Source organism: Euprymna scolopes, chromosome 12, assembly GCF_053919585.1.
Source record: "Euprymna scolopes isolate OS-2025 chromosome 12, ASM5391958v1, whole genome shotgun sequence".
In the NCBI taxonomy this organism is placed as follows: domain Eukaryota; kingdom Metazoa; phylum Mollusca; class Cephalopoda; order Sepiida; family Sepiolidae; genus Euprymna; species Euprymna scolopes.
Genome location: NC_136493.1, coordinates 65,399,802 through 65,417,112, shown reverse-complemented (window position 1 = coordinate 65,417,112; position 17,311 = coordinate 65,399,802). Strand labels below are relative to the sequence as shown.

The 17,311-nt window shown below is 36.9% G+C and overlaps 1 protein-coding gene across 13 annotated transcripts in view; it reads left to right on the top strand.

Moving 5' to 3' along the window:
* The window catches only part of LOC145291306 (integrin alpha-9-like), a 971,358-nt gene that overhangs the window by 344,089 nt on the left and 609,958 nt on the right, over nucleotides 1–17,311 (top strand). For all 13 annotated transcript variants that reach the window (XM_080137012.1, XM_080137009.1, XM_080137006.1 and 10 more), the window contains one exon: nucleotides 15,225–15,293. In XM_080137012.1, coding sequence (XP_079993138.1) covers nucleotides 15,225–15,293 — 69 coding nt within the window. The remainder of the gene's footprint in view (nucleotides 1–15,224; nucleotides 15,294–17,311) is intronic.

Sequence of the window (17,311 nt, the reverse complement as noted above, 5' to 3'; positions counted from 1 at the left end):
TAGTGATAATGATGTTAATGCTTATAATGCATGAATTGGTTGATAATAGTGATAATGATGTTAATGCTTATAATGCATGAATTGGTTGATAATAGTGATAATGATGTTAATGCTTATAATGCATGAATTGGTTGATAATAGTGATGATAATGTCGATGCTTATAATGCATGAATTGGTTGATAATAGTGATAATGATGTTAATGCTTATAATGCATGAATTGGTTGATAATAGTGATAATGATGTTAATGCTTATAATGCATGAATTGGTTGATAATAGTGATAATGATGTTAATGCTTATAATGCATGAATTGGTTGATAATAGTGATGATAATGTCGATGCTTATAATGCATGAATTGGTTGATAATAGTGATAATGATGTTAATGCTTATAATGCATGAATTGGTTGATAATAGTGATAATGATGTTAATGCTTATAATGCATGAATTGGTTGATAATAGTGATGATAATGTCGATGCTTATAATGCATGAATTGGTTGATAATAGTGATAATGATGTTAATGCTTATAATGCATGAATTGGTTGATAATAGTGATAATGATGTTAATGCTTATAATGCATGAATTGGTTGATAATAGTGATAATGATGTTAATGCTTATAATGCATGAATTGGTTGATAATAGTGATAATGATGTTAATGCTTATAATGCATGAATTGGTTGATAATAGTGATGATAATGTCGATGCTTATAATGCATGAATTGGTTGATAATAGTGATAATGATGTCGATGCTTATAATGCATGAATTGGTTGATAATAGTGATAATGATGAAGGCAGTCATTGTTTGCTGTAGAAGGAATACACAAAGCTGCTTCTGTTGCTGACTTCCGCCTGGTGGTAAAGGAAAATTCCAAAAGCTGTTGCTGATGATGCTGATGATGCTGAATCATGTCACGTGGGATAAGGTGTGATTGTTGGAAATGGAGGAGGCAGTGTCAAGCATTGAGGTAGGGTAGAGGTTTTGAATAAGAGGCTGAGTAAAGAAACACACTTCTTTTATATCACTTTGTGAGCTGTTGCTGATGCGATTCTTCTAATTGGTTGCCTGGCATGAGGAAGTGTTCAGAAAGAAAGTTTCTTCTATATGGATTTAAAGTGATAAACCTCCAGTTTTTGTTAGGAAAGCCAAGTCATAAACAGAATTCGTTGGACAACGGCTAAGGTGTTTAAGGATCAAACATCTGGTCTGTTATGTATGCTGAGCCATAACAGAGGTCAGCATGACACATTTTGAAAGTACTTCTATTTACCTTCCACTTCTTAATAGTTAGAAATGTCACTTCATATCACCCAATGACAGAGTAAATCAAAATGTGTATAATTGATTCTAAATTCTTTATTTTCTTCTGATGCATAAAGGTAGATGAGTTTGATTTTATTTTACTTTTATGCTGAAATTGTTATATTTCAATAAACAGTTACTTTGGTGTCAACATTTAGATCTTCTCAATCCTAATCAACAATAGAGGAACCTGGGGCAAAATGAGATAGCGGGGTAAAACGAGACACCACAGATAACTGAAACACAGAGAGATAGAGAGAGATAGAGAGAGAGAGAGAGAGAGAGAGAGAGAGAGCTCTTTCGTGAGGAGTCTGATCAAGACATCACGTGGTAATGCCTTGCCGCCAACGTCTACCATTGTTTTATTCAGCCCCGTACATCAAAAAGGGGTAAGTATTCAAAATTTATCTATTTTGATCTATGACGAACTGTACTTTGAGAGTGCAGAAAGCTGTGTAGCCTGTCAAGGGGACTGTAGGAAATGGGCACACTACGGATGTGCAGGTCTAGACGAATGCAACAAGAACCCAATCTTCATTTGTGAGCTCTGTGAAGACTGACTTATTCAGACCAAGATCCGTCTTGTTTTGCCCCAAGTATGGGGCAAAACGGGACAATACAGTTAGCTGAATAAATCATATGTATTTCTTTTGAAAATAATTTCTCATCTTTTTTTGTTGTGGCATTGTTTTCCAATACTTTGAATGTTCAGTACACAGAATATGGTTTATATGTCAATGCTACCTTTGACTCGACAGTTCTTTTTCCCTTAAGTATCTCGTTTTGCTCCAGGTTCCCCTAATTCGTTTGTTTTTCATACATTATTATTATTTCTATATATGTGTAAGATTGTATTTTTATAATTATATTATTTATGTTATCTCCTTCGCATTAGTCAATTAACACCCTTGTAATAGTCATTTATTAGTTATCTCCCTTTATTAGACCTCTTCAATGATATCGTCCAAGAAAACAATTAACACCTGACAACATTAAGTGAGCACTCTTCTTAAACATAGTGAAAAGGCAATTGAAATGTATGAATCAATGCAATTCACGAACACAAAGCAAAAACGTTATGAGCAGTGATCAAAATTTGTTGAGGATAAAAGCATTTTTGTTCAAAATGGTACATTTTCAATAAAAGAAACCATAAAAAAGGTGAACATCCACGTATGGACATCATTTCACAAGCCCCTCCCCCAAATGCAGCTTTGAGCAACTAAAATACAGTATGATATGTGATCAGTGTATGGTGTGGTAGTACAAAGCTAAATTTCACATACATACCAGATTCAAATTTCAAAACAGCGATAGAATGTAAAAACGATTAATTTAATGAAACAACTGAGTCAAAGATTTAGCTGGTATACGATGTAATATTTAGCTGGTATACAATGTAATATTTAGCTGGTATGCGATGTTATATTTAGCTGGTATACAATGTAATATTTAGCTGGTATGCGATGTAATATTTAGCTGGTATACGATGTAATATTTAGCTGGTATGCGATGTAATATTTAGCTGGTATACAATGTAATATTTACCTGGTATACGATGTAATATTTAGCTGGTATACAATGTAATATTTAGCTGGTATGCGATGTAATATTTAGCTGGTATACAATGTAATATTTAGCTGGTATACGATGTAATATTTAGCTGGTATACAATGTAATATTTAGCTGGTATGCGATGTAATATTTAGCTGGTATACAATGTAATATTAAGCTGATATACAATGTAATATTTAGCTGGTATGCGATGTAATATTTAGCTGTATACAATGTAATATTTAGCTGATATACAATGTAATATTTAGCTGGTATACAATGTAATATTTAGCTGGTATACAATGTAATATTTAGCTGGTATACGATGTAATATTTAGCTGGTATACAATGTAATATTTAGCTGGTATACAATGTAATATTTAGCTGGTATACAATGTAATATTCAGCTGATATGCGATGTAATATTTAGCTGATATACAATGTAATATTTAGCTGATATGCGATGTAATATTTAGCTGGTATACAATGTAATATTTAGCTGATATACAATGTAATATTAGCTGGTATGCGATATAATATGTAGCTGGTATACAATGTAATATCTAGCTGGTATACAATGTAATATCTAGCTGGTATACAATGTAATATTTAGCTTGTATACAATGTAATATTTAGCTGGTATACAATGTAATATTTAGCTGGTATACAATGTAATATTTAGCTTGTATACAAGGTAGTATTTAGCTGATATACAATGTAATATTTACCTGGTATACGATGTAATATTCAGCTGATATACAATGTAATATTTAGCTGGTATACAATGTAATATTTAGCTGGTATACGATGCAATATTTAGCTGGTATACAATGTAATATTTAGCTGATATACAATGTAATATTTAGCTGGTATGCGATGTAATATTTAGCTGGTATACAATGTAATATTTAGCTGATATACAATGTAATAGTTAGCTAGTATACAATGTAATATTTAGTTGATATACAATATAATATTCAGCTGGTATACGATGTAATATTTAGCTGGTATACAATGTAATATTTAGTTGATATACAATATAATATTCAGCTGGTAAACAATGTAATATTCAGCTGATATACAATGTAATATTTAGCTGATATACGATGTAATATTTAGCTTGTATACAATGTAATATTTAGCTGGTATACAATGTAATATTAACTGGTATACGATGTAATATTTAGCTGATATACAATGTAATATTTAGCTGATATACAATGTAATATTTAGCTGGTATACAATGTAATATTAACTGGTATACGATGTAATATTTAGCTTGTATACAATGTAATATTTAGCTGGTATACAATGTAATATTAACTGGTATACGATGTAATATTTAGCTGATATACAATGTAATATTTAGCTGATATACAATGTAATATTAGCCGGTATATCTGCTGAAAAATATTCTTTATAAAACTCTTGTGCATTCCGTTTTGACTCATATCACATGGCATCAGCGTGCCCTTCTGTGAACCAGATATACAAAACTTGCCAAAATGTTGAAAAGAAAAAGGTGTATTGTCATGGATTAACACAAAAGTTGAGAATTGAAAGCAAAACAATACATGACACACACGTGCGGACGCTTTAATGGTAAGTCCTTTTCTTGATTTCCACAATTTTCCCTACACTCCTCCCTGATCTCATGATCATAGACAGGCTATGGAGGTAGAGATCGTCTTTGTTGAACACTCGTTTTAAAAGGAACAATACAGGCTTCATCCTCATGTATGCTTTCATCCACAGTCTGAGGGTTGAGAATCACCGCGTCCACTGAGAGGTTGCTAATATCCAAATCACTGTCTAATGGAGCTGATGTAAACCAGAGCGATGGCTAAGTGGTTTCAGAATCTGATTCGCTTTCATCATTCAGTGGTGGTTGCAGTTGCATCACCATCATCTTTAACATGACCGGGCACACTCAACTTGCACTTATTGCAAGCTGGTTATTTCAGTGATGCAGCCGGTACCATATCTTGTCATACACCTGCTGCATGGGTTTTTGATCTAAATGATATCTCTCTTCTTAAACTTCTCCCCGGTCACTTCCAGTTTGGGCAGCGGGTTGGCTTTAATGCCCTTCACCCTGACATGATACCTGTGCAATGTGTCGGCCAGTGGTGTAGAAGGTGTAAAAAGACTGCTTCAGACACTGTGCAGTTCTTCCTGGCTGCGATGGTCTTGATAGTTTTATAGTTTCGTTCAATGCTCTCGTTCCCACTCGACAAGTTGATACATCGAAACCACTGATGCACGTCTAAACTATCCACAAATTTCTTGAACTCTTCACTAGTAAATGCAGTGTCATCCTAAGTAGGCTTCACTCAAGGAAGGCACTCTCTAACTCTCGAATGATGGCAGTCACATTTTGCTGACACAGCAGTTGCCATACTGTAAACCTAGATGAATTACTATCGATAAACGTAGAAAAATTCTCGTTGTTGTGGTGAGTTATATAAATCGCCAGTCTGCTCCAGTTGTACTTTGTGCTCAATTTCACTCATGTTCTGTGCACAAGTGCTAGATCGATCAGCTTTTGCAACAGATTTTAGGTTTACTTAGGTCATTTGCAAGTTGATTAATTTAGCGAAGTACAAAGTATGCTTCACACCCAGATGTCCACTTTGACAATGGATATTTGCTACCTGCTCTTGGTCCAGTTGTCCTCTCACTGCTGCACAGCTTTCAAGTGCCGATCCATCTGTACTGTTCGGTCAAGATTGTACAAAAATCACATCCATGGTCAATTCATACTCTTTAACCAGTGATTGCAGGGTTCTCAACCATTGCCAAATCAGTATCATGCCAGCAGCTCTTGTATTCACCCCTATCTTCCTGGTCAGAGTGTCGAAAATCCACTGGTGCACGCACGTTGAATCAGTGACCAAGTATAATGTCGTTGCCTCTCATTGAAGTTGACTCCCCTGAGTGATGCATCGAGCTCAGCTAAATTTATATACTAGGCATTGTTGGTCAGACACAGCCAACATGAATCTTTAATGACATATCTGCTTTCCTCTAAGGCCACTCTCATAGTTACTGAACTTGCATCTACCCAGACTTTAATCTCACTGCTGGCAATGCACCAGTCTCCTACTGCTCAGCATCCGTGTTAACATGCAACAGAAAGAGGGGTCTTCGATCTTGTTTCCTATACTTTAGTTGTTGCGGTCACCAGGCGCTTGACATTACACATCCATTATATAATTCTCATTCCTCTCCAGGGAACACATGTCCATAACCCATCCACACACGGAAAAATGACTAACAAGTTTCCCACACAGGGAAAACACGTGCCGACGGGTCAGCACATTGTGGATTTCACGAATCTGATTTCCATTGTCTCTTCCCAAACCTCCAAACCAAGAACTCTGGTTCTATCTTTTAGTCGCACCAGATCCTTGTTGACCAAACCAAAGTCTGAAAAATGCTGGCATACATGCACTGCAGAGACCTAACTTTCATTGATGAAAATGTCATCAACGTATGCTGACACAGCACACTTGATTGTGTGATCTTGTAATATGATGGCATCCATAACAGATTTCATAATGAGAGGCGCCACATTGAACCCAAATCCTAGCCACGAGACAAAAGGACAGTTTAAAATGGTTAAAAAGGACAGTTTGAAATGGTTAAAGTGTCTCATCAATGTGGATCTAAAGATATGCCTTTCGTAAATCCAGAAGCAACGCTTTAACTTCTTGACGCTGCCATTGTTTTAGCTTTTGTGCACATACTTCTGCATTGGCAATAAACACATCCACGTAGCCATTTAATTCTTGGTAGTCCAACACTGGATATACCTTCTGCTTTTGCTCCTGCACGACCACCATTAAAGGATACGGAATCAACCAGCTATTTGTGATCCAAAGTTCCAGCTTCTTCTTGCACTCTACTCTGACGTTATCAGGCACCTTGTACTCTACAATCTTGTTTTGAAGTTAAACTGGCAAGTCCTTTTGGGCCTGTTTCCACCTGGCAGTCCACACTCTCTCGTCAGAATCAAAGGAAATGTCGAAATCAGGTTCATTAATACACAGGGCTGTACACTTCCTCCTTCGTTCACCAATTTTCACGTTTCCAGCTGCGAAACTGTAATACCTCCCAATGCTCGATATTGAGGTGTACCTTGGCTATAACATATCACAAGCATGACTGGGTAGAATAAAAGATAAAAACACAGCAGGTAAAAAGCAAAAAATTTATTTTTGGCCTTCTTGCTTACGCCCTGGGCAAGAGGCCTATTGAGAGCGGGCAAATTGCCCACCATGTCCAAGCCTATCATTAGACTTTTAAACAGGCACCGGCCGTCTGCTGATGTTGTAATGACCTCAACATCTACCTGATGAGCTGGAGTCTCTACATTGGCAACCTGTTTGTCAGGGGTGCGGTTAGTTGGCTGGTTTTTGACTCCTGGAGAGTCACCATTTGCATCTTCTTGCTGAGATGGATTCACATGGGCAGGGCTGCAGGCGGTTGTGGGAACTGACCTCTGGGTGATCTTCTTCAGTCATCAAGGTTGGCTCAAAGTCGACGTCAGTAAAGACGTTTGAATCCTATGGCCAGAGACCACATGTCCTAAAACCCTGGATTGCCCTATCAGGAAGAGTTGTTCTCATAAAGTCCTTTCCTGACAGGTCAGCAATGTCATGGATGGTGACTCGCTTGCCAGGATTTGCCGCCATCGAGCTGTCCATCTCCATGTTGAAGGCTGTTGTGATAGGCTTGAAATAACTTCTGACCAGAGGCTGCAACTTGTGTGTGCTATGAGGCGGTAGTGTAAGAAGTTTTATGCCATTTTCTTTGCAGAATTCAACAGCTGCCAGTGTTTTGTGGCTGTGATGCCTGTCATGCCGTGTTAAACATGTATGTGTAATAATAAGACAGGAACACGTGTGTTTGGTTGTAAGAAAGGAACTGAATAATGGCGTCCGCTTTATTGATTGATTGCTATGCGCATGCGTGAGTGCATCCAAAAGTTGGATCAGGAAACCGAGATGAAAGGGTCCATATAAAAATAGCTGAAACGAAAGGCGATATCATTACATCTCCCTTTCTCTGAAAACAAAGATGACTTATGCATGTAAAACAAAACAAAGAAAATGGAGAGACTGGTTCAGGGTAGACTGCCTGAACAGCTGCAGCGAAGCAGGAGATTATTCTGCCGCATGAGATGCTTGCTGGGAGGTTATGAGTGTTTGCTCATCACAAGTTCATTTTTGATGGTGGTCGTAACACCCTACCACTGCGGGTACATTTTTGAGTGTCATTTGATATGTTTGGGGATGCACACACAAGTGGATCCACAGACGTCGCACATTTTTGTGGAGCTGTGTTGGGGAGGTCTTGCGACATTTGTGGGGGTAGGCGTCACTGGAATACCTCTTATGTGTTGTCGGTTTCTTCGCAGCACATGCCCATTGACATTCTCCAGGAGATAGGAGCGGTGACCATCTACCTGGGATACTACAGTCGCTGGGTCCCAACTTCCAGACACAGGATTCTGTACCCTTACCCGTTGACCATTGTATAGGGGTGGTAGATCCTCCTTAAGTGCATGTCGGTCAAAATACCTCTTTTGGTTCTGCTGGCATTGTTGGAATGCGCTGTATATCTGATCCTGATCATGGTTGTCGTTTCTGATTTTGGTGATCAGTGGAGATTGGATTCGTCTACTCATGAGTAGTTGTGCAGGGCTTGGTATGACACTTGAAATTGAGGTGCAGTGCCAGTGCAGCAGTGCGATCTCAGGAGTTGTTCCCGACTGTTTGGCTTTCTTGAGAATATTCTTGATAGTCCTTATTTGACGTTCTATGAAGCCATTCCCTTGTGGTCTCCGAGGTGACGTGGTCTCATGATGGAAGCCCCATTCTTTGGCGAATTTGCGGTAGAGATGACTTGAAAAGTGTGGTCCATTATCGCTGACTATCTTTGATGGTATGTCAAACTCTGAGAAGATTTGGCGTGTGATGTTCACTATGACACTGCTTGGTGAATGATCAGGTAGGCGTTTGACTATAGGATACTTTGAGTAATAGTCAGCTATGATCAACCATTGACTTCCATGGAGATCAAACAGGTCTGTGCCAACTACGTCCTATGGCTTTGTTGGGATGTCATGTTGCATTAGCGGCTCTTGCATTTGGGAGGGCTGATGCTGTTGACAGATACTGCATGACTTTGTGAACTGCTCAATGTCTTTGTTTATGTTTACCCAATGAACAGTGTCCTTGGCAAGGAGTTTTGTTTTCTCTTGTCCTAAATGAGCAGCATGTAGTTGTTGTTTTTTTTTTATAGTGTCTGGGGGATGACGATTTGTTGTCCTTTGAGGATAAGACCATCATCGAGAGCTGATCTCTTAGGCCCCAGAACACTCTAATGTCAGTGGGCAGCTGCTTGATTGTCTCTGGCCATCCCGTGATGATGGTCTCTCTCAGCTGGTTAAACAGAGGATCCGCTGTCGTACACTGTCTTAGCTGTTCGATGTAATTAGTGAAAAAACGAACTGTATCAACCCGGACATCAAGTTCGATAGGGTCTGCATTACAAGGTGGTGGTAGGCGCGATAATCCATCAGCCAAGAGGTTGTCAGATCCCTTGTTATATGTGAGCCTGAAGTTGTATCCTTGGAGTTTTATTAGCATTCTTTGCAGACGTGTCGAGGCTGAGGTGAGCGGTTTGTCGATGATCATAGTGAGGGGTTTGTGGTCAGTGACGACTTAGAAATGGTGGCCATAGAGGTATGTGTGGAACCTCTGTGTACCAAATACGATGGCCAGTAGCTCACGTTCGATACATGCATATCTCTGTTCTGTCTGTGTGAGGCTCTTGCTTGCATAGGTGACCGGCGATATATTGCCATCCTCATCTGGTTGTAGCAGAGCTGCACCGATTCCATGTAAACTCGCATCACAGTGCATGTATATCGGTTTTCTAGGGTCAAAATAGTGGAGCAGGGACGTTTCAGATACTTCACTTTTTATCTTTTTGAAAGCTTCCTGATGGTGTGGTTCCCACTGGAAAACAGAGTCCTTGCGTAATAGGCCACGCAACACTGCTGTCTTGGAACTGAAGTCCTTGACAAAACGAGACAGGTATGTCATCATACCCAAGAATTGTTGTAGTTCCGTCTTGTTATGTGGTTCAGGTATTTTCTGTAGGTCATGTACCTTCGCCGGGTCTGGTTTTAGTCCGGTGTGTGTGTACAGGTTTCCAAAAAAAGATATTTCACGGCATTTGATCTTGCACTTCTCCGAGTTCAAGGTAAGGCCTTCTTCGGTAGCGACCTCCATGAAACGTCATAGGTTTTCGTCATGTTCCTGCTCTGTCGAGCCATATATGGTGATATCGTTAGCTATACTACAAGTACCAGTGCATTTCTTGAGTATTCTGTCCATCTCGAGTTGGTAGATATCCTGACTGACACACAAACCGAATGGCAGTCGTTCAAAACAATATCTTCCAAATGGTGTTTGGAAAGTTGTTAGTGGCTGACTTTCAGGGTCGAGCTTTATAGACCAGTACCCAGACTTAGCGTCCAACTTTGAGAAGAATTTTGCTCCTGCAAATCGGTGGTTGAGCTCCTCGACTGTTGGAATTTGGTGGTATGGCCATATGAGAGCTTTGTTTAGCGCTCGTGGGGCTAAGCAAACCCTAATTGTGTTGTCACGTTTGGTGACATAAGTGAGAGAGCTAAGGGCTTCAAAAAAGGGTTCAAACTTGAAAGCAATAACACCTTGACGAGCGTAGAACAATGGCGTCATTATGTGCATGCGTTACATCGAGTAAAAGAGAAAGGTATTGTATTTATTTGCTTCCCACCAAAGCAAATTAGGCACAAGGCCGTTTTTAATGTGGGGTAAAAACCAGCTCCCCTAAAAGTAGGCAAAAAGGGGGCACGCTAGTTACCAAAAATAATAATTGTCCCAGTATAGAGGTTTTTCCCCTCCATTAACTGATACAAATTATCTTAAGTGCAGCATCTGCAGAACAGATACTACCCTTTGATCCTGGACCGGAGGCCAAGAACGTATTTATTAAGATATTTCACAACATTTTGAAAGCGATTCTCTCTTTGGTTCAAAGGCTAACGTGACTGATTACTAGCACAAGTGTTGCAGTTTCGATCCCGATCTTTTCTTTTTTTTTTTACATTCCCATATTCTTGATTTTTAAATGTTATATAATGAATACACAATAACACTTTTATTAAAAAAAGATACAGAAAAATGTTTTTGCTTTACGTAACGAAAATGTCATATATATGATATATCGACTTATTTGTTACATTCCAAAAATCACGTAAATAGATCAAGTAATAGTATTTGTATTGGACTTACTCCTAAACTAATTAATTGATCATTAAAAATATTAATTATGTGTATATATTTCTATGTATTGGATTCAGTCCTAAACTAATTAACCGATCATTATGAATGATTAGCATACGTATATACTTATATATTTGTATGTATTGGATTCACTCCTATACTGATGAACTGATCATTATAAATTTAATGTATTATATGTTTGTATATTTGTATAGATATCATATTCCAAAAATCACATACAATGATCACTTTTTAATGTATTTATGTGTACAGGAAATTCTATCAAAGTAATAAGGTACTTGTGTAGTATAGTACTCATGAAAAAACAGAGAACAACTTACATGTGACATACATGAAAGTTATTAAAACCGAAAATCCCGTTTAATATTCGAGTAGTATGACTTACATATGAGAAATAAAGTGCTTCTTCACCCAGATAACAAAATAAACAAATTCTTACCCCTGGCGTACAGAAAATGTAACACAACAGAAAATTACATAAATGTATCGAGTTCTATCATTTTTAGATTAAAAAAGGGTACTTGTACAGTATCCTACCCGAGAAATAAGGTAATTGTACTGTATATTACCCATATGAAAAACAAAGCAAATCTTACCTGTGGCGTACATAAAAGTCATCCAAACTGAAAATGATATAATATACTCGAGTAGTAAGACATTTATATAAAAAATAAGGTGCTTCTTTATTATAGTACTCTATTATAAAAACAAACTATCACCTATGACATATGGAAAAGTTCGCACAACAGAAAATTATGTAAAATCATTGAGTAGTTTCATCTATAGGGTGGTCAAAAAGTCAGGTAACATTTTAAAGAAAAACGATATTAGCAATACACGTATATTTAAGTACCATACATTGAAATATAAAATGAAACAAACATGAAATATGTTTATTTTGTTAATTGTCGTCCATTTCTCTCTATCAATCGCTGGAAGCGATTAACCACTGATTGTGTAACACGTGTAATCATGTCAGCTGATATCCGCGCAATCTCCTCTTCAATAAATAACTTTAAAGACGCTATTGTATCAGGCTTCTTGCCATAAACGCTATCCTTTACATAGCCCCAAAGCCAGAAATCAGGAGGGGTAAGATCCGGAGATCTGGCTGGCCATTCAACTGGGCCACGGCGACCAATCCATCGTTGTGGAAAAATTTCATCCAAGAAATAATATTAAACGAATAGAGATTATAATGGATCATATTGTTTTTTCTACCTTTAACATGTTACCTGACTTTTTGACCACCCTGTATATATTATGAATAAGGTACTTGCACATTATCCTACCCAAGAAATAAGGTACTTGTGTAGAAAATACTCAAATGAAAAACAAATAAAATCCTACCTGTGACGTGCATAAAAGTCATTAAAACCGAAAATCATGTAATATAACCGAATAGGATGGCTTTTAAATGAGAAATAAGGTGCTTCTTTACTATAGCAATAGATGAAAAAACAAACAAATTCTTGCTCTAGACGCACAGAAAATTTAGCAAAACAGAAAATTACTTAAAAGTATCGAGTTTTTACATTTTTAAATTAGAAAAAAAATGGTACTTCTACAGTATCCTACCCAGGAAATAAGGTACTTGTACAGTGAAGTACCCCTATGAAAATCAAAAAAATTTTTATCTGTGACGTACATAAGTTATCAAAATCGAAAATCATGTAATATATTCGAGTAGTATGACATTCATATAAAAAATCCGGTGCTTCTCCACTATAGCACTCTGATGTAAAAACAAACACACTCTTACCTGTGACATACTGTAAATTTAGCATAACAGAAAATAATTTTAAATATATGTTGTACATTACCCGCTCTAGGTAAGAAATTTTTTTTCTACATATGTGCTGTAAATTTCCTGTCCAATGAAGGTACAATTATTCCATACATATGTTAATACCCGTCCTAGGGTAGGTAAAATATTCTTTTGCTCAAGATGGCAAATGATACATAAACATAAAAATTCTTCTATACAAATACAATAACTACTGATCAGGCCTTTTAAGAATTGAATGTTAATTATTATCAATTATTGATTGTATTAGCCACTTCGGTATTAAAAGTATGTATAATACCTACAGTATTCAGATAGAATAACAGGTATGTTCAAAATTTTTATCATTGTCTTATACGATCCTGAGCAACGCTGGGTGGCCTTGCTAGTGTTTATGTAAATGAAACTGATCTATAAAAGCGGACTTGAAGCGAGAATTAGGCGAGTTGAGAGAAGGCTTACGAAGACGTGTGGAAGTCAGCTGGAAAGATCGTTTTTTTATTTTATTTTTTTTTATTCAATTTTCATCCCAAACAAGGCACAGTGCCACTTTGAAGTAGGGGAACATAAGTTGCAAGGGTATTATGAAGAGAGATGAGTAGCAAGATGTTTGTTCACATCACATTTGAACTTCTGCATGTTAGTACAGTTGGGAAAGCAGAATCCTAGCAGTTCTGGGGAAGAAACTATTAGAGTAGAAGGTCTTCTCATACCTAGGGATCTCTACTGTGAAGGAGTGAGTTTTAGCTGCTGATCGGGTTTGTTGGGGGTATTCACGTCGAGGGGGTACAAGTGCTTGTAGTTCGTCAGAGCATTCACCATTAAAGTACTTGTAGAACAGGCAGAAGGATGCAACATTTCGTTGATGGGACAGAGTCTGAAGCTTAGATGACAGTTCAGGACCTATCAGGTTGACGACTCTTTTTTGAACCCTGTCCAAGAGTGAGAGACAAGATGCACCAGTTCAAATGTGACAACAGTACTCCATACATGGGCGAATGGTGGCTTTATAGAGGTATAGGATACTTTCAGGCGTAAGTAGTTTTCTGGCATGGTAGAAAGAGCCCACCTTCCTCGCAGCAGCCTTTGCAATTCCTCAATGCATTTATTCCAGTTTATGTTCCCTGTAAACGTTAGACCGAGGAGTTTAAAGGAAATACTTTCGGGTAATGTGTTCTTTGCCATTGCTATTGGTGTTATAGAAGGTTTCTTGTAATTATTGAAGGAAACAAGCTTAGTCTTGGCAGCATTGAATGTGACCATCCATTTTTGTCCTCATTCTACTACAGATTTGAGGTCATCCTCCAGTGTTTCTGCAATTTCTTTGGATATGTGTTCATTTGTTTTCCCCTCATGCCTGTTATAGAGAGTGATGTCATCAGTAAATGTACCCATCTCCGTAACAATTTTATCAGGGAGGTCATTTATGAATATCAGGAATAATAAAGGTCCAAGGATAGACTCCTGAAGTACTCTCGTATTTATATCATATTGTTTAGATGTACGACCATCGAGAACAACCTGGATTTTTCACTTACTTAAGAAGGATTTAATTGCATTATGTATTCTTCCAGTGATACCATATGATTTTTCCTTAGAAGACCATCGTGCCACACCTTGTCAAAAGCCTTTGGAAGTTTTGACAAAAGTGTCGAATTTAACCAAGAAAAATTGGTGATTTGGAGTGTATAATAAATGACACTTGAGTTATTTAATAATACAAAGCCATATTTATTTTATGAAAAAGAAAAGTTGAACGAAAACTTAAGCATAAAAAAATGTATTTTGTAATATGATACAAGTTTGATTTTTTTTTAAATGTAGAAATGTATAAATTTAAATAAAAAAAATGTGTATTTAAAATTCAACAATTTTATAAAATTTTATTTAATCATTACTCTCTTATATACACAAAATTATTGCGTATAAAAAGCATGGTGATACAATTAAATTAAAACAGACGTTTAAATTTATCATACAAATACAATAACTACTGATCAGGCGTTTTAAGAATTGGATGTTAATTATTATCAATTATTGATTTAAAGATTTTATTAGCCATTTCGGTATTAAAAGTATGTATAATACCTGCAGTATTCAGATAGATAGCAGCTATGCCTAAACACGCATACATGATTTGTAATTAATGAATTTTGTTCCTTTGTTTTTGTTTTTTCCTTCTAATTATATAGTGTATAATATTTATATTTCAGGTGAATATGTCCAGAGGATTAATACATTAGAGGTGTTCCCCTTAACGTCTGCACAATATGCATATTCTGGTAATAAAACAATTTTTATCAATCAAGTCCCTTTTTTTCTTCTCCTTTCATTATTAACTTCTCCAGTAATTAATTATGTTTAACAGGGTGTATGTGCAGTGAGATGCATATATTGTGTGGGATCGATGCGCACTGATAAGTTATGCTTACTGGTATTGTATTTACAATGGTAAATACAATACCAGTAAGCATAACTTATCAGTGCGCATCGATCCCACACAATATATGCATCTCACTGCACATATACCCTGTTAAACATAGACAATATATGCACCTAACTGAACATACACCCTGTTAAACATAGACAATATATGCACCTCATTGAACATACACCCTGTTTAACATGTACCTTAGTTCACATACACCCTCTTCAACACAGAAAATAAATGCACCTCACTGCACATACACACTGTTTAACATAGACAATACATGCACCTAACTTAACATACACCATGTTTAACATAGACAATATATGCACCTCACTGCACATACATTATATTTCACATACAAAATATATACACCTCACTGCACATACATCCTGTTTAACATAGACAATATATTCTCCTCAGTGCACATACACCATGTGTAACGTAGAAAATATATGCACCTCACTGCACATACGTCCTGTTTACCATAGATAATAAATGCACCACACTGCAACTACACCCTGTTTAACATAGACAATAATGCACCTTACTGCACATACACCATGTTTTACATAGACAATACAGGCACCTCAGTGCACATACATCCTATTTAACATAGACAATATATGCACCTCAGTGCACATACACCCCGTTTAACATAGATAATATATGCACCTCACTGCACATGCATCCTATTTAACAGAGAAAATATATGCACCTCACTGCACATACATCCTGTTTAACATAGACAATACATGAACCTCACTGCACATACATCCTGTTTAACATAGACAATGAACCTAACTTCACATACACCATGTTAAACATAGACAATATATGCACCTTACAGCACATACATTCTTTTTTAACATAGACAACATATGGACCTAACTTCACATACACTCTGTTAATCATAGACAATATATGCACCCCACTCATATTTAACATAGAAAATATATGTACCTCACTGCACATACACCCTGTTTAACATAGACAATACATGCACGTTACTTAGAATACACCCTGTTAAACATAGACAATATATGCACCTAACTGCATGTACACCCTATTTAACATAGAAAATATATGTACCTCACTGCACATACACCCTGTTTAACAAAGACAATACATGCACCTAACTTAACATACACCATGTTTAACATAGACAATATATGCACCTCACTGCATATACACCTTATTTCACATCGACAATACATGACCCTCAGTGCACACACACCCTATTTAACATAGACAATATATGCACCGTACTGCACATACACCATGTTTAACATACATGCACCGCACTGCACATACACTCTATTAAACATAGACCATATATGCACCTCAGTGCACATACACCTTATTTAACATAGACAATATATGCACCTCAGTGCACATACACCTTATTTAACATAGACAATAATGCACCGCACTTCACATACACCTTATTTAACATCGGCAATACATGAACTTCAGTGCAAACACACCCTATTTAACATAGACAATATATGCACCTCACTGCATATAACCCTATTTAACATATGCACCTCAGTGCACATACACCCTATTAAACATATACAATATATGCACCTCACTGCACATACACCCTATTTAACAAAGATAATATATGAACCTCCTTGCACGTACACCCTATTAAACATAGACAATACATGCACCTCACTGCACATGCACCCTATTTAACATAGACAATATATGCACCTCACTGCACATACACCAAGTTAAACATAGACAATATATGCACCTCAGTGCACATACACCCTGTTTAATATAGACAATACATGCATCTTACTTTGAATACACCCTGTTAAACATAGACAATATATGCACCTCACTGCATATACACCCTATTTA